Source organism: Mus caroli, unplaced genomic scaffold (genome assembly GCF_978045245.1).
Source record: "Mus caroli unplaced genomic scaffold, Mus_caroli_1 scaffold_13, whole genome shotgun sequence".
NCBI classification, from domain to species: domain Eukaryota; kingdom Metazoa; phylum Chordata; class Mammalia; order Rodentia; family Muridae; genus Mus; species Mus caroli.
The window spans coordinates 22,587,494-22,611,277 of NW_028227268.1; the positions used below are offsets into that span (position 1 = coordinate 22,587,494).

General features: G+C 41.7%; 4 protein-coding genes across 4 annotated transcripts; all 4 read left to right on the forward strand.

Moving 5' to 3' along the window:
* The first annotated feature begins 3,681 nt into the window (after positions 1 to 3,681).
* Positions 3,682 to 3,978, forward strand: LOC110306214 (keratin-associated protein 3-1). Its single transcript, XM_021178410.2, has one exon. The coding sequence runs from the start codon at positions 3,682 to 3,684 to the stop codon at positions 3,976 to 3,978; it is 297 nt and encodes a 98-aa protein (XP_021034069.1).
* Positions 3,979 to 9,665: 5,687 nt separating this feature from the next.
* Positions 9,666 to 9,965, forward strand: LOC147001397 (keratin-associated protein 3-1-like). Its single transcript, XM_085829228.1, has one exon. It carries the CDS (start codon positions 9,666 to 9,668, stop codon positions 9,963 to 9,965), a length of 300 nt encoding a protein of 99 aa, XP_085685354.1.
* A 2,333-nt stretch (positions 9,966 to 12,298) lies between these two features.
* Positions 12,299 to 12,598, forward strand: LOC110306141 (keratin-associated protein 3-2). The gene has a single exon (XM_085829229.1). It carries the CDS (start codon positions 12,299 to 12,301, stop codon positions 12,596 to 12,598), a length of 300 nt encoding a protein of 99 aa, XP_085685355.1.
* A 4,753-nt stretch (positions 12,599 to 17,351) lies between these two features.
* Positions 17,352 to 17,651, forward strand: LOC110306111 (keratin-associated protein 3-2). The gene has a single exon (XM_021178303.2). The coding sequence runs from the start codon at positions 17,352 to 17,354 to the stop codon at positions 17,649 to 17,651; it is 300 nt and encodes a 99-aa protein (XP_021033962.1).
* Positions 17,652 to 23,784: the final 6,133 nt, after the last annotated feature.

The window sequence follows — 23,784 nt, forward strand, 5'->3', positions numbered from 1 at the left end:
CAGTGCGAGGATCAATATTCCCAGCAGCCCTGGTGACGACCACATTTCCCTTCCATCTTCTTTATAAAGTAAAATATCAGAAACCAGGAAGGTTGTGTAAGACAGACCTACCTAAATGTTCTTGCTCACAGCCACTTTTATTAGAGTGAGAAACCTCAAAGATTTCTACAATGATGAAGAGATAAACTCCTCCTCCAAACATTTTCGGAAGTACTGAGTGACCCACGAGTGGGAAGCTGCTGAGCACAGCAGCTGAATCAGGAGATGCCCGACTGGGAGGGTTCACCCAAGATCAACCCGGAAATCCACGGTGCTGTTGGTTAGGCACCGGGAGGCTCACAACAAAGTGTGACTAACACATATAAAAAGCGTCACGAGCCTCCGTTTGGAAGGTAGTAAGCAGAATGTCCATCTGCGTGCTGGAGCCTCCAGCCCTTCACGCTAGCCCTACTTGGTCACGTGGGCTTGGCCCTGTTGGCCCCAAACTGAAGGCAACATTGATCGCTTTCCTACCACCCAGGCAGCTTTTGCTCAGGACCCCTTCCTATGAGTAGATCTGAGACCTGGATGGATAGGATTCCTGACCTCTCTCCGTATACAGCCTCTCAGTCAACAAAACACCTCACCCCTCCCTTCTAATGTCACCCAAACTCTGCCTTCTCGGATCAGTTGCTCAGTGTCTACCCTCTTGCCGAGCCTCTATACTTCAGCCTACTGTCATGCCTGCCCTGGGCAGATCATTCTCCTTCAAACATGAAACCTATCATTCTCTGCTCTAAATCAACCGAGTAGAATAAATAACTTCTAAATTTTTATGGTCCAGTAGGATAAATACCTATCAGAGGTGAGTTTGAAAGTTTCAGACATAAAGAAATATCATGTCCAAGATCCTAGACATGTGAATTACCCTGGTCTGGCTATTATACATTGAAAGCATGTATTAAAATGATACCGAGTAACCCATAGACACATACTTGGTACAAGCCAACTGAAAATAAATTCAAAACATGTAAATCGCCCAGTGAAGTTTTCAACATCCTTAGAATAAAATCTAAACTCTGTAAGCTATCCTTGAAAACCGAGCCTGACCAACTGCTGACTGACTGCTTTGATACGGTCTCCTATCACAGTTCTTCAGCAGCCCTGGCTAAGAAGACCTCTGACTTCCCTAACCACAGGGGCCACCCTCCATTGCTACCTCCCTGTCACTCCATGTGTCAGTGTGCTTTCTTTCCTTCTAGCACCTGTCACTGTCGAAAGTTCTTAGGTGTTCGATAGTTTATTTCATGACCATCAGGTTGACGTTACCACGATAGACACTGTAACAAGGAGACAATCTGAATGGTTACTGGTGCACTCTTACTACCAAACATAGCACGGGTTATTTTTTAATGGGTTAGTAAATGAAAAATATATAACTATAATTATATAAAATTTAGGACTTAAGATATAGCTCAAGGGTAGAGCACTAGCAAGACCCTATGTTCAATTCCTCAGAATGGGTATGTGTGTATCTGTGTGTGTGTGTGTGTGTGTGTGTGTGTATGTGTATGTGTGTACATGTGTGTGTATACACTTCCATGAGCTATGGTGTCAGCTAAGTCATTTTTCATTAGCTATGCAACTCCATACTCAATAATATAATATCTTTGCTCTTTTTATCACCAAGAAAGTGGGCATAGTTTGGTCTTACAGGATATAGAAAGAAAACACATATTAAATACTTAGTATTATGCCTGAGACACCAAATACATAAGTTTTAGTGGAGGATCAGTGTTGCAGTTATCTTAAACATATGAATATAAACCATAAGAACTGATTGCCACCTAGAAAATGGTTCTCCCAAACTGAACAATGTGATGAGAAATCCTAGGTTATGTTTTCCTATCCATCCCCTTTGTCCAGGTCAGTGTTTGTTTGCTTGTCAACTTGACACAAGCTGGGCACATCTGGGAACAGGGAGCTTTAACTGAGAAAATGTCTCCATTGTATTGTCCCACATACAAGTCTGTGGGTCATTCTCTTGATTAATGACTGATGTAGGAAGGCCCAGATCCCTCTGTGTGGTGTTACCCCTGGGCAGGTGGTCCTCAGTCCTATAAGAAAACAACATCAACAAGCTATGGGAAGCAAGCCAGTAAGCAGCATTCCTCCATGACCTCTGCTTCATTTGCTGCCTCCAGTATCCTGCCTTTGAATTCCTTCCTTGGATTTCCTCAGTGATTTGTGCCATGGGCTATGTAAGGCCAGAAAACTCTTACCTCCCCAAGTTGTTCTTGGTCCTAGTCTTTATCACAGCTCTAGAAAGCTGACTGAGACACCCATACAACTATGCCAAACTTCCCTTCTCACACCCCTCCATTTCACCACTACCAACCCAGTCACTTCCCCTACCTTCAAATCATCTTGTTTGTATAGCATAGAATTTTGATTAAGAAACTAGTCTGTAAAGTCAACCTTCTCTTACGGCCCCAGGACTCTTTGACAACCTGGACTAACATTTCCTATCTACATTTGCATATTGAAAGCCTTCCTCTTTCTGGCAGGAGCACCACCCCCACAGCAGGAGGACATGTAAAGTAGTAAAGAACATGGAATGTGGAAACACACAGTTGACTTCAAATACCAGTGTGCTCCAGAGAAGACTGACCTAGCAAGCAAATCTATGAAGATAAACAAACTAAACATAGTGGTATGGTCAAGGAGGTTTGAGGGAGATATACGTTATATCACCTTACTGAAAGCATCCAAAGCCTCTTAGCATGTTGGAGGCTCTGAGAAACCCTCCAGTCGGGAAGTCAGTATTCCCCATGTTACCTCAAGAGCCTCATTTTGTGTCTCCTAGAGCAGCGGTTCGAGGACCTCAGTCTAGAAACACTGTACCCTTTCATTCTTAAGTCCTAACACAACTCATCTTTGAGTGATAAATAATCTAAGTGCATGGTGCAATCAGATGAAGTTCTAAAGGCACTGGCCCTTGTCACCCATAGAGCTCTTGATGGCCATCCACATGCCCCTCCGGAGTCATCATTCAAAGCATGTACAAAGGACAGAAAATGAGAGATTTTTCTAGAATTCTATAGAAAAGTACTTCTTTGCCCATTGCCCAACCTGCTCTCTCTAACTCTATCTACTCCTTTTCAAGTCAATGCCTTGGCACCACCAGACATAAATCTAATTTTTTTCTCACTTTTTTAAATTAGAGAGTCTATACTATCTCATAGAAAAACCATGGTTGCTGGAAGAAGAGAAATGCAAAATGCCTCCGGAGTCTTCGTCTGTAAAGTAGTCATGGAGCACAGGGAAGAGCTGCCCATACCTGCCATTCCAAGCCACTATTAGTGATGTGGAATGATTAGAAGATAATGGCTCAAAGCCTTTGAAGACCAAAATGATGAAGCTCTCTGTGCAATGACAACTGACCAATGTGAAGAGTCCTTACTTGACGACAAAACAACCTGAATCCCTTTTATGAGGTAAAGAATGTGTCTTAGGTAATAAACACTTAAGTAATTAGAAGGATTTTATGGAAGCAGCCATAAACTGAAACATGGGGAAAATATCTTGGCCATAAGTTGACGCCCAGGGAGGCGGGTATATAAAAGCCAGGGCAGACAACAGAGCATTCAGACATCAACTGACTTCTCCTCTCAACCTTACCACAACCCAACTCCCAAAGCCATGGCTTGCTGTGTTGCTCGCTGCTGCAGTGTCCCCACCGGCCCTGCCACCACCATCTGTTCCTCAGACAAGTCCTGCCGCTGTGGAGTCTGCCTGCCCAGCACCTGCCCACATGAGATCAGCCTCCTGCAGCCCACTTGCTGTGACCCCTGCCCCCCACCCTGCTGCCAGCCTGAAGTGTACGTGCCAACCTGCTGGCTGCTCAACTCTTGCCACCCAACTCCCGGCCTGAGTGGCATCAACCTGACCACCTACGTGCAGCCCGGCTGTGAGAGTCCCTGTGAGCCCTGCTGTTAAGCAGTCAACTCATCTTCCCAGGTTCAGGGGCCTGGCTGCTCAGCATCCTCTCTATCACCTGCCCTTCAATAACTGCTTCTGCTTGCATCAAAGCTCAATCAACCCCAATGCCCAGGAAGAGGGGCCCATGGACATGTTTAAATTCTTAATGCTTTATTCCTTTAGGAATAGATGAATGATGTCTCTCTTTTAAGCTCTATCCCTGCTTTTTTTGAGAGATAACCATTTGGACTACTTATTAATAAACTTCATTCTGGCTTAGCATCCATGGCCTCGTAGCTGTTTATGTCTGTGTTTCCTCTTAGGGAAAGCGGAATGCCTAGCTCTGGTTGACAGCAGGTTCTTATACAACCCAATATCCATCCCAGCACAGTGAGAAGTCTTATGTGTGAACAGTTCCCTCTTTGGAGTGGGAAAATAGTAGATGTGTAAAAGCTTTAGCATTTAGAACTAGCTTGCCTGGAAAAGCTTAAAGGTCTAAATCAGTAGAAATTACATAGCATAAAACATGGAGGAATCAGAGACCAAAGGCATTTAAGTCAATAATACTGGAGATCAAGACACCTGACATGAAATTGCTTTCATTTTTAGGTTTTTTTCTTTTCTTTTCTTTCCCATGGTGTCTTATGATTTGAGCTCCCTTGGCTGTAATTTACATCAGCCAAACACTCATTGCTCTGGTATTTATTGCAAAAAGAGACAAGCAAGAATTCCCATCCTTGAAGGATTGCTAACTTCACCCAGGAGACAACTTTCTGAGCATGTCATAAGTAAACTTCTAGATTGGGTTAACAGAATAGGAAAGTTCTAGCCTAAACATAGGCAGCGTTATTATTATTCCATGGGCTCAGGTCCTGGACTCAGTGAAGACAAAAGTCAGCTGGAACATCAGTCTCTCTCTCTCTCTCTCTCTCTCTCTCTCTCTCTCTCTCTCTCTCTCTCTCTCTCTCTCTCTCTCTCTCTCTCTCAGTGTGTGTGTGTTTCCTGACAGCTACCCCACATATCTGACACCACACTGTCCCCACCATGACGGACTGTATTCTCAAAACTGTGAGCCAAAGTAACCCCCACACACTTTCTTAAGTTGCTTTTGTTGGGTGTTTATCCAAACAAGGGAAAAAACAGCCCACTGTCTATAACCCTTGTCATCCCCACCCCGCCTGGCTGCCTTTACTGCTTTCAGCTGTGGTAACTAAGGTTTGGTGATTGTCCTGGATGCTCTAGCAGGTAGATCTTTGCCAGATCTTATTTGTCTTTAAAAAAATCTCTAAGGTGGCTGGTGAGATGGCTCAGCGGTTAAGAGCACCGACTGCTCTTCTGAAGGTCCTGAGTTCAATTCCCAGCAACCACATGGTAGCTCACAACCATCTGTAATGAGATCTGATGCCCTCTTACGGTGTGTCAGAAGACAGCTATAGTGTACTTATTTATAATAATAAATAAATCTTTGGGCCAGAGCAAGCAGGGACTGAGCAAGCAGGGCCAAACAGTGAGTGGGGTTGACTAGAGCAAGCAGAGGTCCTAAATTCAATTCCTAACAACCACATGAAGGCTCACAACCATCTATACAGCTACAGTGTACTCATATACATAAAAAATAAATAACTCATTTTAAAAAAAAATCTCTAAGGGATAGCAATCATTGCCCTCCTCCAGTTTATAGATGGGAAAAACAGAAGCTGAGAAAGACTAAGCAACTTCCAAAGGTTGCAAAACTCACTAATGACAAAGACATATTTAAATCCCAAAACTACCAGAACCCCAAATTTCTTCCTTTTCTACCATGCTAAATCTACCTGCCTCCTTTCCAGATAGGAAGAAAATGTTCTTGTACATGGCCCCTTATTTGGCAGAGCATATATACATACCACTCGGTACACAACTCTACAATCCCTTGAGATTATAAACTTGGCTATATAATGTCAAAGCTTTTCAAAGTTCTTCATGGGTGAGTATAGGGTAAGACAAAACAAGAGTATGTAGAAAATATAAGAAAAAAAATGTTTCTAAAATAAGAGCAAAACGTTTGTCTTTCAGTTGGACTTAAGGACTGGCTGGCATTATCAGTACCGTTTCGCTGTCTAGCCATTCAGCTTGAGTTAAAATGTGGACTATTTGGCAAATGCGATAGCAATTTTCTTGAGTTTCAAGGACCCACAGCAAAGCAAAACAAACTGCCCTTAAATTAAGTAATTATGTGTTGTTGCCAACAGAATAAAGAGCCAAGGAATTGTATTTCTTCTTCAGATTGTCCCCAGCACCCAAGTTTTCCTTCCATTCTCACTGATTCAACACTAACCTAGACACCATTCCACCACAGTGCCCCAACTAACCTTGATTTACATATTCAGTGCTCCTCCCCATAAAAACTGTACCTTTACCGTGTGACCCTGCTTGCTCTTTCAAATATTATTTCCACTGAATTACTCAAAATACTGGGTTGACTCAAGATTTCTATTTTTACTGAACCATGACTCAGTTCTCTGGGGAGACAAACAAGACCCTGTGATGACTCAGCTCTTCAGAGAGACAGGCAGGACCCTCCATAGCCAGTGCAATCATTCTCACAGATCTGATGTGGACTCTACTGACTGAACCATCTCCACAGCCCTAGTCATGTGGATTTCTAGTAACTCCACATCTAGTGACCTATAGATGACAGCAGTCAGTATAAGTGTTAATAAAGCAGATAACTCAAAAATTATAAATACTCTGATGCTTGTCAATTGGATATACATCCCCACAACTCCTCATAAAAGCCTTCCTCCTGAAAACCCCAGAACAGTGGTTCTCAACCTGTGGGTCTCGACCCCTTTGGAGTTAATTGACTTTTTTCAGGAGTGGCCCAAGGCCATCGGTAGGTAAACACGGATATTTAAATTACGATTCATAACAGTAGCAAAATTACAGTTATGAAGTAGCAGTGAAATGATTTTATGTTTGGAGGTCACCACAACATAAGGGTCACAGCCATGTGTTCCATAGAACCACCACTCTAGGACAATAGCCTTTCTAGGACAAAATTTCCTGTCTTTCAACTTACAAGCTTGTGATTGGTAAGGCTCTCTCCTCACCGTCACTGCCTAAGGTTTAGTGGTTTTGTCAAGGACCCCAGGATCAGAACGTCCATGGTTATAAGAATTCAGCACCCAGAAGGCAAAGCTCTGTTCTGAGGCTCAACCCTCTAATCTCTGTCCAAATAACAATAATGTCACCCCTACTCCAGACTCAGAGCTGGTGGCTGTTTCTTGTATAACCCCAACTTCTCCCCTCTTTGAGTGTTTCGATGCTTTGATAGACACTTAGCAAACATTCTAAATTAAAACTCTCCCTTTTAAAGTACCTCGTATGAGGCTGAACCTTTGCTTGCTTCCTGAGTCAAGGTGATACACAATCGCCACACAATAGCTGCCACTTAAGGTGATACCTTCAGCCCTCAACCCTCACTAAATTGCTCACTCCTACTCTTGTGCCTCCGTTGAATGCCATATCTACCCATAGTGCTTTGCTGTATAGTTTGTTTCACAATTTTTCTCACCTTTCAAAACAAAGACAATCGCCACACAACAGCTGCTACTCACCACTGCTTGATACCTCCCTGCCTTTACTATTTACTCACATGTTCCAGCCTCTACAACCCAACCCATCACCTCACCACTCAGCTAGGACTGGAGATAACAAAATGAATAAGATGTCCTTGTTTTGAAAGGGATTGTAACCTAGCGGGGAATGATTGTGAACCAAACTAGACGGCAAAGCACTATGGGTAGATATGGCATTCAACAGAGGCACAAGAGTAGGACTGACCAATTTAGTGATGGCTGGGGGTAGGGCAGGGCAGTTTTGATGGGGAAGCCATTGCCTTTTCTTTCAGGAAATGCATGTCTTTCTAAATACTTCTGATAAAAGGCCTTAGCCCAGCTCCTCCACCAAAGCTTCTTCGGTCACGCCAGCCCTCCACCATAGAGTTTTCACCTATGGGACTTCTCATAGCAGCTTCAGGAGCATCTGCCATGCCTTGAATCATCTTTATTTCTTGCCACACACAATGCTAGAGACTTTTTATCATAGTAATAAGACTATAGTGGGTAGTTACTATATTTTCCAGACATGCAGTTGAAAAACTGAAGTACAAGTAAATTAAATAACTTTATGTAGGCCTGACAACTCATAAGTTATAATGTAATGAGCTCTAAAACTTTCTCTTCACTTGCTCTGAAACCCCATAGTTTTACCAAGTTCTTAATTAAGTGTCTTTAGAATCATATGGTAAAATATTACTAGTGGCATCCATCAGATCATGTTCCGTATAAGGACAGAGACCATCTGTATCTTCTATTTTTCTGACTCCTCCTCACCCTTTAGGACATTGTAGACATAATGTTATTGTGTACTATGTAGAGATTATCCTTGTATTACTCAAATGCTGATTTCTCTGCTCCCATATCTGGTTGCAGTCCAGACATAGCATTGTAATGCTTACCCTAAGGATCTCCTGCCTGAATGTTGTGTAAAGATTGCTCTCCATTTATTCTCTAACATGTCAATAAAATCTGACCAGCCAATGGCTGAGCAGAAGAGAGAATAGGGCTGACTTCCAATCCCAGTCAGGGGATGTGGAGAGAGAAAGAGAGGGAGAATTTGCTACAAGGAGAGGGTCAGAGAGACTCCATGGGAACATACCTGAGGCAGAGAGAGCCAGACCCATACTAAAATGCAAGTATCTCAAGGATTTTGCCTGGAAGGTAGCCAGATTATCTTAGAGGAATAGAATAGATTAATGACTGCTCAGCTACTGTGTTGTAAAGCTTATCAAATAAATCTTATAGTCTGTCTCATTCATTTGGGAGCTAGCCAGAATAGAGAAAAGATTATCATTTTTTTTAAATGCTTTTACAGAACATACTAGAGATTCAGTGAGTGCGTGACTTCCAGTGAATGGAGTTGCTAACCAATGGCCTTTACTGTGGTCACAGACTAACTAAAACCATGAAGTATTAAAGCTCTAGCAGAATTACAGTGCAAGGCACTTGCAAAAAGGTGTGGATCTGACTGAATGATGGTTGGCAGCACTAAACCTAGCTTTGAACAATGGAAGAGATGGGTCAGTAGGTTCGCTTTTGTGAAAAGCAAAAAATTTTCGTGCTGGTTTGCAAAGAAATGCAAGGGCACATTATCCAAAAAAAAAAAAAAACCTGTATTTTAATTCATTTCAATCTGTAGTTAAAATAACCAGCACCTTATAAAACTAGAGACTAATTCATTTTCATATTTGCTTCCATGTCCAGATGATGTTGGGGTAATAGATGGAGAATCATCTAACAAGCTCTGCTGTCTCCAAGCACAATCATGTTGTGTGTCTTCAATATTCATTTATTCCCTCTGATCCATCAAAGACACCACCATGTGTCTGGTAGAAAGAAAAGAAGAAGAAAGAAGTAAAAAAACTGCAGCAGGAAGCAAGTTTGGGTAAAGCAACACAGACAAATAAAACTTGAGGAGTGTGTGTCCCGTGGCTGATAAAGAAGGCATTGCGTTATTTGTGTGGAGTTGTGCAAACACCAACAAGGAAGCAGACTGAAGACTGAGGCCATGGTCCCTGAAATAGGTAGGTATAAAAAGCCCTCCAAGGGCAACTTTGTGGAAGAACGCCCTTCCTCAGCAACAAAACCTGGTTCACTGTCACCATGACTGGCTGCAATTCCTATCTGCAAGGATGCCGTATCGTCCCCATTGGCCCAGCCACCACCCTCCGCTCCTCTGACATATACTGTCCATGTGGAGTCTGCCTGCCTAGTACCTGTCCCCACAAGATCAGCCTCCTTCACCCCAGCTGCTGTGACACTTGCCTCCCATCCTGCTGTGTGCCTGATTCCTATGTGTCATCGTGTTGGCTGATCAACAAAGGCTACCCTGCCCCAAACCTGAAAGGGATCTCTGTTTCCACCTGTGTTGAACCTTGTGAGTGTGACCCCTCTTGCTGCTAAATGAAAGCCCTTAAAAAGCTTCCCTACCTTGCCTTAAGGATCTACAAAGTTTGCCACTGATGGCTGCATAACAAATGGCTTTAGGGAGGCACTTTGGACTATGTTTTGACCCCGAGACTTCATTTTTACAGAAGTATTCTTTCTGTGTTTTGAGCAATGATTTCAGGTAAATGAAAAAATTGTTCTCCTAGATCCCCATGTTTTAAAAGTAAATAAACACCTCTACTCCCCAAATCTGGTGTTGTCTCCGTGTCTGATGCTATAATTACACAAGGACTCTTGACACAAGCATCATGAAGCTATAAATGTGTACAGCAGAGTTATGCTTTCTGATGACACCAACATAAATCTCCAGAGCTGAAAGGAAGTCATACTAGGATACGCAGATACATGCAGAAGACTGCCTGACTCATAAAACACATTCAGACTGAGCTTAGAATTGTTTTTAAATTCCAAGATCAGCACCTACCTTTAACTTTTGTTTTCCCTGAATATTTAAACAAACTCAAATGTGTCCTTGAAGGCACAGTCAAGCTGATCATTAGACATGCACACACTCACATTCCAAGCATGTCTCAGATGCCTCTGATGCCCAAGTATCTTCTCAAGGGTTTGAAAGAGATAAACAAGACTAAGGACACATTTCCCAGCATGGAAGGGCCACAGAGAAACCGTGTCTCAAAAAACTTAAAAAAAAAAAAAAGGCATGAGAAAGAGATATAAGGGAAATGGCAATATGTGGCAGAATGAGGCAGGTCAACTTGAGGGACAGTATGGAAAACTATGGAAACACCTTGGTGAATTGATTTATAAAGAAGGGATGTGAGCCAGAACCTAGAAAATGAGTAGGTTTGAAAAGCAGAGAATGAAGACAGAACATTCACAGATAAAGCAAGAATCCGAGTGGGATGACACACCACACATCTTTCTTCACAGAAAAAGCTCGGTATCCAAACATTAGGCAAGCCGGCTGCTCTTCCTACAGGTCAAGCATGGCACTTCACAGTGGCATCGAGTTCTAATGCTCTCTCGGTTATCCTTCTTCTTTTAAACATGTCCTGTTGGATGAAACAATATCCCACCAAGGCCAAGGAATCTATACTCTGCACTCAACCAAAAATGATGCCATCCAAATGTTTAAAAAGAAAGAAAAATCTGAGCTTTCAATTCCACTGGCTGAGGGGTTTATGCTGAAGAGATATGTGAAGATGTCAGAACCGTTGCACAGTAGGCATTGTTGTGGCTCTCCTTCAGCCTACAGGAAACACAAACCAAGGCCAGCTGAAGTGAGGGATCTTGTAGAAGGCCTCTCAATGGAATATACTATCAGCCAAAGCTCCAAGGGGGGAGTACAAACACATATGCAGATGAAAGTCACTAACATGATTTTTTGAATGAAGTCCCTCATTCTACCTTGCACTGCCATCTAAAACCCGCCGCTGACTCTGTGAAGAGTAAGTGTCTGTGTCACTCACATGAAAATGAATGATGAATGACATGATGAATGACGACCAGGTTAGTTTTCTTTTCATGACGTAGGATCAAGGAAAGCCGTGGATTTTTTTTTTTTTTACTCTTTCCAATGATTTTTATACTTTGACTCATCTTTAAGAATAGTGAAGCTGTGGGAAGATAAAATATAACACCACCTTTGAAAGGTCTCCAGACAAACAACAAAACAAAAGCACATACGATAGATTTATTAAACAATTAAAAAAAAACTAGCACCACAACATTCTACCCCATTGCTTGCTCAGGAGAGCCTGAATTCCATTATCAATAAATAAAGGAAATTGTGGAAGTGTACATTGTCAGTGAGATAGTTATAGATAAGTGGCCATGTTCTTGATGGTTTCATTGAGTGGAAAGGTATCCAATTGATCATTTGAGCTAATTTCTCTAGAACTTGTCAATACATGTGACATCACACAATGCATACTATTGAAAACTAAGAGGAACTGAGAAATTTTAAACCCTAAAAGTGCCCATGAGTTGTCACTTGAGCAAATGACACGTAACTCATACAAGTTTAGGCATGCCCAGAATTCTGTAAAGGTAAACTGTGATGGTCTTATGACAAAATGGCAGGTCCATGAGTCAAAACTCCAACTGAATTAATAAGGGCAGGTAGTTTTAATAGACAAGAAAATGCCAAACTGATTAGATAATCTCAGTGGAAAGGGGTGTCACAAACAAAACAGGACAGGAGGGAAGCCTTCTGATTGGACTCACACCCACTGAGGAAGGTATAAAACAGTCCAGACTGACAGGACACATTTGAACCTCAGAAACTTCATCTTTGAAGAGACCAAAGCCAACCAGACTCCAGCACCATGGCTTGCTGTGTCGCCCGCTGCTGCAGTGTCCCCACAGGCCCTGCCACCACCATCTGCTCCTCAGACAAGTCCTGCCGCTGTGGAGTCTGCCTGCCCAGCACCTGCCCACACACCATTTGGCAGCTGGAGCCCACCTGCTGTGACAACTGCCCCCCACCCTGCCACATCCCTCAGCCCTGTGTGCCCACCTGCTTCCTGCTCAACTCCTGCCACCCAACCCCAGACCTGCTGACCGTCAACCTCACCACCTATGTGCAGCCAGGCTGTGAGGATCCCTGTGTTCCAAAGTGCTGCTGACCTGTGGCTCCCTTGCTTGACGCCTCATACTGAAAACCCCAGGAACTGCCCAACCACCACCTGCTTATCTCAATAGTTATCACAATGTTAAAATAGGCAGATGACCTAAGCCATGGAAACCCTACTTTTGTTTTTAAGGGCAAGAAATCAAGGTTTTGCTTATGTGATCCGGATGAATAGCCATTTGACTGATTTCAACAGGTGAACATCTTCCATTATGAAAGTGCTATTGAAATCTTTAAGATTTCAAACTATGGGGGTTTGGGCCATGTTGCTTCTGGGATCTCATTTTCTGTATTGAGCATTTTCAGAGGCAAAATAATCTCCTAATGGGTTTTCTAATAAATTGTATTTCCCTGGCCATAAGTGTTCTTTATTTATGTTAGTATTTGGGACACATTTCTTGTGTTTAATAGATTATCTTTATTATTATTATTATTATTATTATTATTATTATTATTATTATTAATTAAAGGTTCAAAATGAAAGCAGCACCAGAGCGAGCTTGCTGGCGCGCCTTCCTGATTTATTATCAGTCTTTACTGTCCATCTTCTCTCCTTTCTCTCAAACTCATCAAATCCTCAAAACAACACTATATAATGATATGGGATACGTTGTCGATTTGTTATTAAATGTTCTCAAAATTATAGAGTTAATTACTAAGGCAAGCAGAATTTAACCCCTGGCATGTATGACTCAAAAGACCAATTCTTCCCCACATCATAAAGCCTCAAATACAAAGAAAGAAGAAACTTAGTCAGCAGCTTTGACACAGATTCAAAACATACCTGAAAAAAAATTTTAAATGAAAAAAATGTAAGATTCCTCAACAAAATCATGATGTCCAATTTTGACTGAAAGGGGGTAAATTGGCTCTAATCAAAATTGACAAATATTCAGCTGTAAGAGCTGGGTCACTTCAATCTTATTTTTGCTTACAGAACTCAGAATGGTCAACTCTAGCATCAGGACACAAACACATGCTTTGTTTGCCCCCTGTTATCACAGAGGTGATAGTCCAGTAGTCAATAAGATATCAGATGCTCTGGGATGACAGATTGAGAGCTAAAGGTAAAACTTTCATCAAAGCAGGGCACAGTGTGCCTGTACCTCCAAAGATCAAGAGGATGAGGCAGGAGGATAGAGAGGTCAAGGCCAGGTGAGAGTCTGTCTGAAGAAGAAAGAAAAAGAGAAGGAGGGAGAGAGAGAGAGAGGAAAGAAGGAAGGAAGGAAGGATAGATATTGACTAGTTAAATCCATTAGCTGATTTTATGAACATACATAAATTTATGTGATAGAGAAAACCCTTTTCTGGGCCTACAAAGAATATGTGTATTGGATGTGTAAAGTTATACTATATAAGACACATACACATACAGACAAACAACTCGTATAGAAAGAGAGACGTCAGCTGCAGAAATGGCTTAGTGCTCTTCCAGGTTACCCAAGTTTGATTCCCAGCAACCACATGGCAGCTTGCAACCATCTGTGACTCACATGTGATGCCATCTGTGACTCACATGTGATGCCATCTGTAACTCACAGGCAAAACACCAGTACTCATAAGCTAACTAAATAAAATTTAATAAAAAAAGAAAGAAAACGGAAATGAAAGTCAAAAGTCAAATCTGAAAAAGCTCCGAGACAAAGCCAAAAGAATGTGTGAGAAAAAAAATCCTTTGTTTTTATAAATAAAATTTGACAGAAATGGTAGCTCGTTGCCACTGGATCCTATGTTTAGTCTTTAAATCTCATTTATGACTAGAGAGGCATGAAGTCCTACATATTCAATAATAAGTCTTTTATTGTAGATACAAAGTAACAATACACTCTGAATAAGAGATTGGCATTTTTCGGCCATGAAAATCTGATGGCCTGCACAGCATTTTTTTTCTGTCTGCAGAAAATGTCAGAGTAACATCCTGTCCTTTGTTATTTGCTCTTAGAACATAATCTTTCCTTCCCCATTATGATTTATAATACCAGCAATTTATAATATATGTGTCATAAACCTTTCCAACAGACTGTAAATTGCACAAGGACAGAGATAAAGTTTATTTTGCTCACTGAGCCTGGCATTACTCTTCAATAAATGATTAACTACGTCATTAATTTTTTTAATGAATGAGATGGAGCTGAGGAGATAGCTTAGTTGGTAAAGTATTTGCCTTGTAAATGCAAGAACTTGAATATGATTGCTAGAATTCAACTTGGTGTTGTGGCACATACTTGTAATCACAGTGCTGAAGAGGTGGAGACAGGGGCATCCTTGAAGCTCACTAACCAACCAGGTCTCCTCCTCGAGTAGTTCCAGAGACTCTGTCTCAAAACGAAAAGGTAGAAGCTTGGAAAGATGGCTCAGAATTTAAGTGAACATGCTGTTCTTGGATGCACATGACAGCTCACTCACAAGACCAGCTGTACTTCAAGTTCCAGCTGTCTGATGCCCTCTTCTAGACTCTGTGAGCACCAAACATACACATGGTGCACATGCATACAGATGGACAAAATATCCATGCACATAAAAATTAAAATAATAATTTTTAAAAAAAAAGAAAGAAAGAAAAAGAGATAAAGAAAGAGAGAGAAGAAAAGGAAAGGAAAGGAAAGGAAAGGAAAGGAAAGGAAAGGAAAGGAAAGGAAAGGAAAGGAAAGGAAAGGAAAGAAAAGAAAAGAAAAGAAAAGAAAAGAAAAGAAAAGAAAAGAAAAGAAAAGAAAAGAAAAGAGAAAAGGAAAGGAAAGGAAAGGAAAGAAAAGAAAGAAAAGAAAAGAAAAGAAAAGAAAAGAAAAGAAAAGAAAAGAAAAGAAAAGAAAAGAAAAGAAAAGAAAAGAAAAGATGAAAGGAAAGGAAAGGAAAGGAAAGGAAAGGAAAGGAAAGGAAAGGAAAGGAAAGGAAAGGAAAGGAAAGGAAAGGAAAGGAAAGAAGAGAAAAGAACGGAGAAAAGAGAAGAAAGGATAAATGGTGTGTAAGGAAAAACAATGTGATTTGCCCTCTGGCCTCCACATGCACTTGGAGACATAAATCCAAATACAGGTACACATGTGTGCGCGCACACACGTGCACGCGCACATACACACACATACTCACACACATGAAATATTATTTCCCTAAGCAAGCCAATGTACAATGCAGCAGCTATTCATTCAGTAATAAATCTCTGAAGATTCTTGAGAGTAACTTAGTGTATATGCCAACCATTTTCTCTGCTCTCAGGTGTTAACACTTATTTTTATTTTGTTGACTTACTTAGCTAGCATGAACTCTGAGATCAGGCCCACTGTCTCTCCTGAGGTGTCTCTCTTACTTGTGTTTCTCTTCTCCTCCTCCTTCTGTGACTGTTTCTTTTATCTTTACTTTGCCTTGTGTGATCTGCACCTTATTTCAATTATCGTGGTGCTCATCTTTGCATACCATGGATTTTAAGCTCTTTTCATCTCATGTGAGGCTCACAATGGTCCTTCAAGTAAGAGAGTGTGCATGTTACTGCCCCTCCTTTGCACAAAAGGGCAAGTCTCCCAAAAGTGAACTGCCTACAATAGCAAGAGAGGTAACCAGTACTCCTCGGACCAATAATAGAGCTCCTCTGCCGCCGAACATGGTCTCTTGATTCTATATGCCTGTTTTCCAAATATACAAACACACCTATCATCATAGACTGACAGACAGGTAGCCTTAGAGTGGGGGAGGGGAGAAGAGTATGAGACTTAAAGGCTGCAAGAGTCTAAGCTAAGCAGAAATACTCTAAGCTACAAGCGTGATCCTGCCCAGGAACACACCGAGTACTTGCTCTTAAGCACTGAAGTGTATCTGAAGTCTAAATGGCACTCTGGAAGGAGACTTGGGTCTTTCAGACAACAGGACAAGAAATTAAAATCCATCTTGTTGAGGCCCATAAGTTTGCTTTCTATTGTGATCAATCAGCTTTACATGAATTCTAAATTTGTAGTCTCAACTTATTATTTCATTTAGTGTTTCATTTTTATTCTACATAAAGATTAAGAAGTCAACTGTTCTGTTCCACATTGAACAGCCAAAGAAATGAAGCAACAGTGCAGAATCCGGGCTAACTCATGATAGCAGGCAAATGCCCAGGACCTGAGCAATGTGCTGTGTAATATCAATAGATATTTCCAGATGATATCGTTATGCTTTTTATATTTCAATTTTTAATAACTATGTAATATTTTGTATAGAAATAATAACTATTTGCAAAGTTCGTCCATATTTCTCATCAAACTACTTTAGTGTAATGTTAAGCTGCAAGTGCCTCAGTGCTCAGAGACAGTAACTAAAATGCAGTCCATCTCTTCAAAACATAAACAGTTCATCAGGCTGATAGAGAAAGGGCAAAGAGACTAAAAGGTTGTTAGCAGCAGCAAGGAGAGCAGCACTCTGCAGATTACTGTCATGCCCCTGTGGTCCCCTAGAGCCTGGTAGTGACACTGTAATTGTAGAAGCCTTTTGTGGTACATCATAAAGCTTGTGTCCTAGTGACAAACAGCCAGTGTAATCAGTGAAGATTTGGCAATGAATTCAAATAAAAGGTAATTAGCAGAATAGGGACTCTTTACAGGCATCTAAATGGCAGGCCAATTACAGGATAATGGGAACACGAGAACCAGGAAAAGAAGCCCATTGGTAGGGTCAACGCCCACTGGGGAGGGTATATAAGAACCCCAGAGCAAGAGGAGACATTTGAACCTCAGAAACTTCATCTTTGAAGAGACCAAAGCCAACCAGACTCCAGCACCATGGCTTGCTGTGTCGCCCGCTGCTGCAGTGTCCCCACAGGCCCTGCCACCACCATCTGCTCCTCAGACAAGTCCTGCCGCTGTGGAGTCTGCCTGCCCAGCACCTGCCCACACACCATTTGGCAGCTGGAGCCCACCTGCTGTGACAACTGCCCCCCACCCTGCCACATCCCTCAGCCCTGTGTGCCCACCTGCTTCCTGCTCAACTCCTGCCACCCAACCCCAGACCTGCTGACTGTCAACCTCACCACCTATGTGCAGCCAGGCTGTGAGGATCCCTGTGTCCCAAAGTGCTGCTGACCTGTGGCTCCCTTTCTTGGCACCAGTCTTCGAAAGAGTCAACCTGGGAGCTCTAGGCTACCTGGCAGAACCTGCAATTAGCTTATTCTGATTTAGAAGTTGGAGTTGAGTTGACATTGTCATGACAATGGCCTCTCCCACCTCAACAAAAAGAAACCAGAGTCTTTGGTAATGCAACATTTACCGTGTGCAGTTTGGACTATTGATGCTTCAAGATGTCTGAAGATGTTGACTCCTTCATCTTAATGTGTGCCTTTCTTTGGGTGTTTGGGGTTTCTGTTTTCAGTCTTGGGGGGTATCTTTCTGCAAATCAAGGAATTTTCTCATGATCTTCCTAATAAATTTTGTGTCTGTGCCATAGCACAAATGTCTATAATTTTTGTTTATTTCTATGACTTTGTTAAATGTGTTTCTTAACTCCTGATGTCGTTTTAAGAAAAACTGAGAGCCATGAAAATATAGTGGCAGCAAAGCAAGACTTACTGGTTTTGTTGCTCTTGCTGTTCTAGGGAAACCTCATTGTCTGGTATCATAGTTGGGGTTTCTATTGCTGTGGTAAAACACCATGACCGTAAGCAACTTGGGGAGAAAAGAACTTATTTGGCTTCCACGTCCTATCATAGTCCATGATCAAAGAGATCTGGGCAGGAACCTGGAGGCAGAAACTGAAGCAGAACCCACGAAGAAGGCTGTTTATTGGCTTGCTCCTCATGGCTTGTTCAGCCTGTTTTCTTATAGAATTCAGGACCAACCTCCCAGGGGTGGCCCCACCCACCATGGCTGGTCTCTCCCACATCAATCATTATTCAAAACAGTACCTTACAGACTTGTCTATGGGCCAGGCTTATGGAGGCATTTATTTAATTAAGATCCTTTCATCTCAGATGCCTCTAGCTTGTGTCAAATTGATTTTTAAAAATACCAACCAGGACACCCGGTATGTTGATTTGAATAAGAAATGCTTTCTATAGGTTCTGAACATGGCCCCCACATGGTGGCACTGAGTGAGAAGACTATAGAACCTTTAGGAGATAGAGAAAGTACATCACTTTGGGCTGCCTTGCCCCATTTCTGTTCTCTCTGTCTGTCTGTCTGTCTGTCTGTCTGTCTGTCTGTCTCTTTCTGTCCCTATCTCTGTCTGTCTCTCTGTGTCTCTCTGTCTCTATCACTCTGTAACTACTTTTCTTTGTCTCTCTGTGTCTCTCTGTCTATCTCTTTCTGTCCCTATTTGTCTGTCTCTCTGTTTCTGTCTGTCTCTCGCTGTCTTTGTCTCACTGTCTGTTTCTGTCTCTCTGTCTCTGTCTGTCTCTAGCTATCTCCCTGTCTCTCTGTTTCTGTCTCTGTCTCTGTTTTTGTCTCTTCCTCTCCGTTTCTGTCTCTCTGTCTCTGTCTCTCTCTGTTTCTCTGTCTCTATGTTTCTGTCTCTGTGTCTGTCTCTCTGTTTCTCTATCTATCTCTGTCTCTCAGTCTCTGTCTCTCAGTCTCTCAGTCTCTCAGTCTCTCTCTCTCTCTCTCTCTCTCTCTCTCTCTCTCTCTCTCTCTCTCATCGCTCTGCTTCCTGACTGCCAGGCTGAACTTATACCCTGGTTACCATGTCTTCCCCATTATGGATTTATGGATTATATGTCTCTGGAACTGTGAGCCAAAGAAAAATAAAAAAATCCTTTCTTCCCAAATTTGCTTTTTGTCAGTGTATTCTATCACCACACCAGAAAAGTGACACCCAGCATGGGAGAGTTCAGTACATATGTGTATATGAAGCTAGGCATCCCTGAATTGTCTGCCCAAACCCCTCTTTACTGCTGAGCTAGTCGCCATACCCAGGAAATAGAACCTTCCTAGATAACTATCAGTAGATGAACAGCTAAAGAAAACACATGAAAAATTGTTCCATATAGTTAATTACTAGGGAAATGTAAACCAAACCTCAACATTTACAAAGGGCAAAGTGTCTAAAACTGTAGCGTCTGGCATGACCAACTGGAGAAGACTTGGGTTGACCAGGCAGCTTATCCATTATTGATGACAGCAGGTGTTATAAGACCCCAATATGGTATGAATATTAAGTGTCCCCCAAACTTAGGTGTTGAAGGTTCAGTCCCCAGTTGACAGCAATGTTGGGGGACACAGAAACTTTAGGAAGAATGGCTAATAGACAGAAGTAGGATCCTTTATACAGGTTAGGTCTGGTTCTTCCTGCCAGCCCCAGGCTCCCAGAAACAAGACTCAGACTCAAATATATTTACAAATACCTTGGCCATATAGCTAGGCTCTTCTCTGACTAGCTCATAACTTAAAATAGTTAATTCTAATCTATATTCTGACTCCTGAGTTTAGTTGCCAGCACTTGCAAGAAGGCTTATTCTAGTTTCAGTGGCCCTGACACCCTCTACTGGCATCTGCAGGCACCTACACTCATACACACACAAATAGATACAATACACATAATGAAAGTAAAAATATTTCTAAAAGTGAATAAAAGTAATCTCAAAACATAAACGTCTGGTCTTCCCCGCAAATGAGTTATATTAGTTCCCCATAACTATAGCAAAAGAACAAAGGTCAGGAAGTGACCTTCACTGCTGAATTTTCTCTCCAGTCTCTGATCTCTCTTACAAAGAGAAATATAGAAATATACATCTACTCACAGCTCGATACTTTTGCCCTTAATATTGACCTGAGAGAAGAGAAAAAGTACATATACAAAAATATTTGCACATAAATGTGATAAAAGTTTTATTTATAACATTCATCCATAGAAGAGATTTTTAAAAATTCCCCAGAATGACAAAATACTGATGTAACACCAGAAAGCTAAAAGCTATAACAGTAACTGGAAGAAATCAGAAGTAAAATTAAGTACACTATGTGACTTCATAAAATTCAATAATCCTGAATAGTAATCCATGGTCATTGGAATCACTATAATATCTACCTTTGGAGCCAAGAAAAAAGGGGCACAAAATAACATCCCAATGTGATGTCTTGGTCAATATGATGGCTAGCCATATATAACATTTTCTTAATAAATTAATAATTGAAGAAAGAAAGTGAACATGTTAATAACTATGCAGTCACTGGGGGCCAAAATGCCCCATTTAGCACTACTAGCTTTTATAAAGTATTCTATATTTTCTTGTTTATTGTTTGTCGGCCATACAGTAGAAAACACAAGTAAGACCCAAAGGGATTCCATTCCTAGAAAAAAAAATACGGCTAGTGAATAAGAATGTTACGCCCAAATGTACATCTAAGCAAGTTACATGGAAATGGGACCACAAGGCGAGGATTCGTCATCCTCCACCAATTCTCCTTGTCTTCAATATTAATTTTTGTAAAGAATTATGTATCAAAAGAGAAGTCCCTATTAAGATAAGTGGATTTATCTTTAGCAAACATTTACTAATGACCTCCTACATGCTAAAGACCACAGATAAGACATACTTGTAGGGAGAGGCTCTGATGCTAAGGTCCTGTTCCCCAATTGGTTCTTGATCTGTCAGAGAAGAAAGCCATGGGCCAATTTCTGGGTGGAAGGGACAATCGGGACTTCCAGGACCCTGGAGGGGGAGGCAGGGAGATGCAAGGAAGAAGAATGAGGTTCACCATGCTTTGGAGAGATGAGAACTGGGCAGCCATGTGAGATCTCAAAACAGAACAGCCACATAAGTCACAAGCCACTCCTACAGGCAGGTGGTCAGGGGAGTTTAGCAACTGAAGGTTAGGGCAGGTGGGAGAGACAGAGATAAGAAACTGATAAGGGCAGGCTTTTCCAGGCGGGAGATAGTAGCACCCAGCAATTGTGCCAAAAAGGCAAGTTAAAAAAAGGAACAACTCTGTGTGTGTGTGTGTGTGTGTGTGTGTGTGTGTGTGTGTGTGTGTGTGTATGGGTGTGTGTGTGTGTGTGTGTGTGTGTGTGTGTGTGTGTGTGTGTGTGTGTTTTACCCACAGATTCAAGGGAAGCTGGGCGGGGGCTGATAGCTCTGTCTCCTCTGTGGGCTAAAGGCAGGTAGCACAAAACTACACATAACACATACTATGTCTTAAGAGACTCTGTCCAAAAAAGACTAATAAAGCTACAAAAGAAAATCATATATGAACTTGTGTGTGTGGTTTCTCTTTTCTTTCTTTCTTTTTTTTTTTTTTTTTTTTTTTTTTTTTTTTTTTTTTTTTTTGACAGGGTTTCTCTGTATAGCCCTGGCTGACCTGGAGCTCACTCTGTAGATTCAAAAATCTGCCTGCCTCTGCCTCCCACGTGCTGGAATTAAAGACATGCACCACCACTGTCCTTTGTGATTTTTTTCTTTGAGGATTTCACACAAGGTCTTATGATCCTATTCATGCCCTCTCCCAACTCCACCCAGATCTATCCCTACTTTCCAGCTCACCCAACTTTGTGTCCTCTCTTTTTATTGTTTGCTTTTAAAAGCAAGTCCAGATTGTGCTGCCCATATATCCTTGCATATGTGGTCTTCCATTGGAATGTATTCAACCTATCATGGATGATACTCTTTTTTTTAATTAGGTATTTTCTTCATTTACATTTCCAATGCTATCCCAAAAGTCCCCCATACCCTCCCCCCCCACACTCCCCTACCCACCCACTCCCACTTCTTGGCCCTGGCATTCCCCTGTACTGAGGCATATAAAGTTTGTACAACCAATGGGCCTCTCTTTCCACTGATGGCCGATCAGGCCATCTTCTGATACATATGCAGCTAGAGACTCGAGCTCCGGGGGGTACTGGTTAGTTCATATTGTTGTTCCACCTATAGGGTTGCAGATCCCTTTAGCTCCTTGGGTACTTTCTCTAGCTCCTCCATTGGGGGCCCTGTGATCCATCCAATAGCTGACTGTGAGCCTCCACTTCTGTGTTTGCTAGGCCCCAGCATAGCCTCACAAGAGACAACTATATCTGGGTCCTTTCAGCAAAATCTTGCTAGTATATGCAATGGTGTCAGCGTTTGGAGGCTGATTATGGGATGGATCCCCAGGTATGGCAGTCTCTAGATGGTCCATCCTTTTGTCTCAGCTCCAACCTTTGTCTCTGTAACTTCTTCCATGGGTGTTTTGTTCCCAATTCTAAGAAGGGGCAACGTGTCCACACTTTGGTCTTTGTTCTTCTTAAGTTTCATGTGTTTTGCAAATTGTATGTTATATCTTGGGTATTCTAAGTTTCTGGGCTAATATCCACTTATCAGTGAGTACATATCATGTGAGTTCTTTTGTGATTGGGTTTCCTCACTCAGGATGATGCCCATGGATGATACTCTTAAAGATCAACTCTCCCAGAAGCTACCAATTGCCAATAGTTCCTCAACTATAGGTGGAACCTTGTGCTCACCTCTCTATATGGTCTGGTTTGCACTTGCATTAGTTGAGCTTGCAAGAGTTGAACTTGCATGAGTTGAGCTTGCATGAGTTGAACTTGCATGAGCTGAGCTTGCATGAGCTGAGCTTGCTGTCACAGCCACTGTGAGTTCCTCTGTGCTCTGCCCTGCTGTGTCCTGTAAACACTATCTCCAAATTAAGAGAAGAAGAAGAAGAAGAAGAAGAAGAAGAAGAAGAAGAAGAAGAAGAAGAAGAAGAAGAAGAAGAAGAAGAAGAAGAAGAAGAAGAAGAAGAAGAAGGTGGTAAAGGGCAATTTAAGACACTCAAAATTACGTGTAGCTTCCACATACACATATTTGTCACATGCACACACACACATACATACACACAGGTTGAGCTCTTATTGATGCTGAAAGCAATTTTCTCAGTGTAATTTTGAAAGTGAAATAGAAACTATGAAAAGTCAGACAACATGAAATTCCAGTTTACAGTAGAGATGAAATCCCTAGAGCCAATTTAAAGAAGTTCTGTCTCAAATGCTCATCTATCTAGTTCTGTACCAGAGGTTTTTACTCAGAGGGACTGTGGTTGAAACAGACATCACAGAATCATATTCCCCAGGTGCCAAAACTTTTAATTTTCATGAAATTGAGACTTTCCTAAATTAACAAGAGGATACAGAATCCATATAACCGAAAGTAAGATTTTTGCACTTTCCTTGGCTCTACTCCGAAGTATAATGGGTGAGGTTTCCCAGGGGACTGAAACATTACAGCCACACCCTCATTTCTCTCTCTGCTCT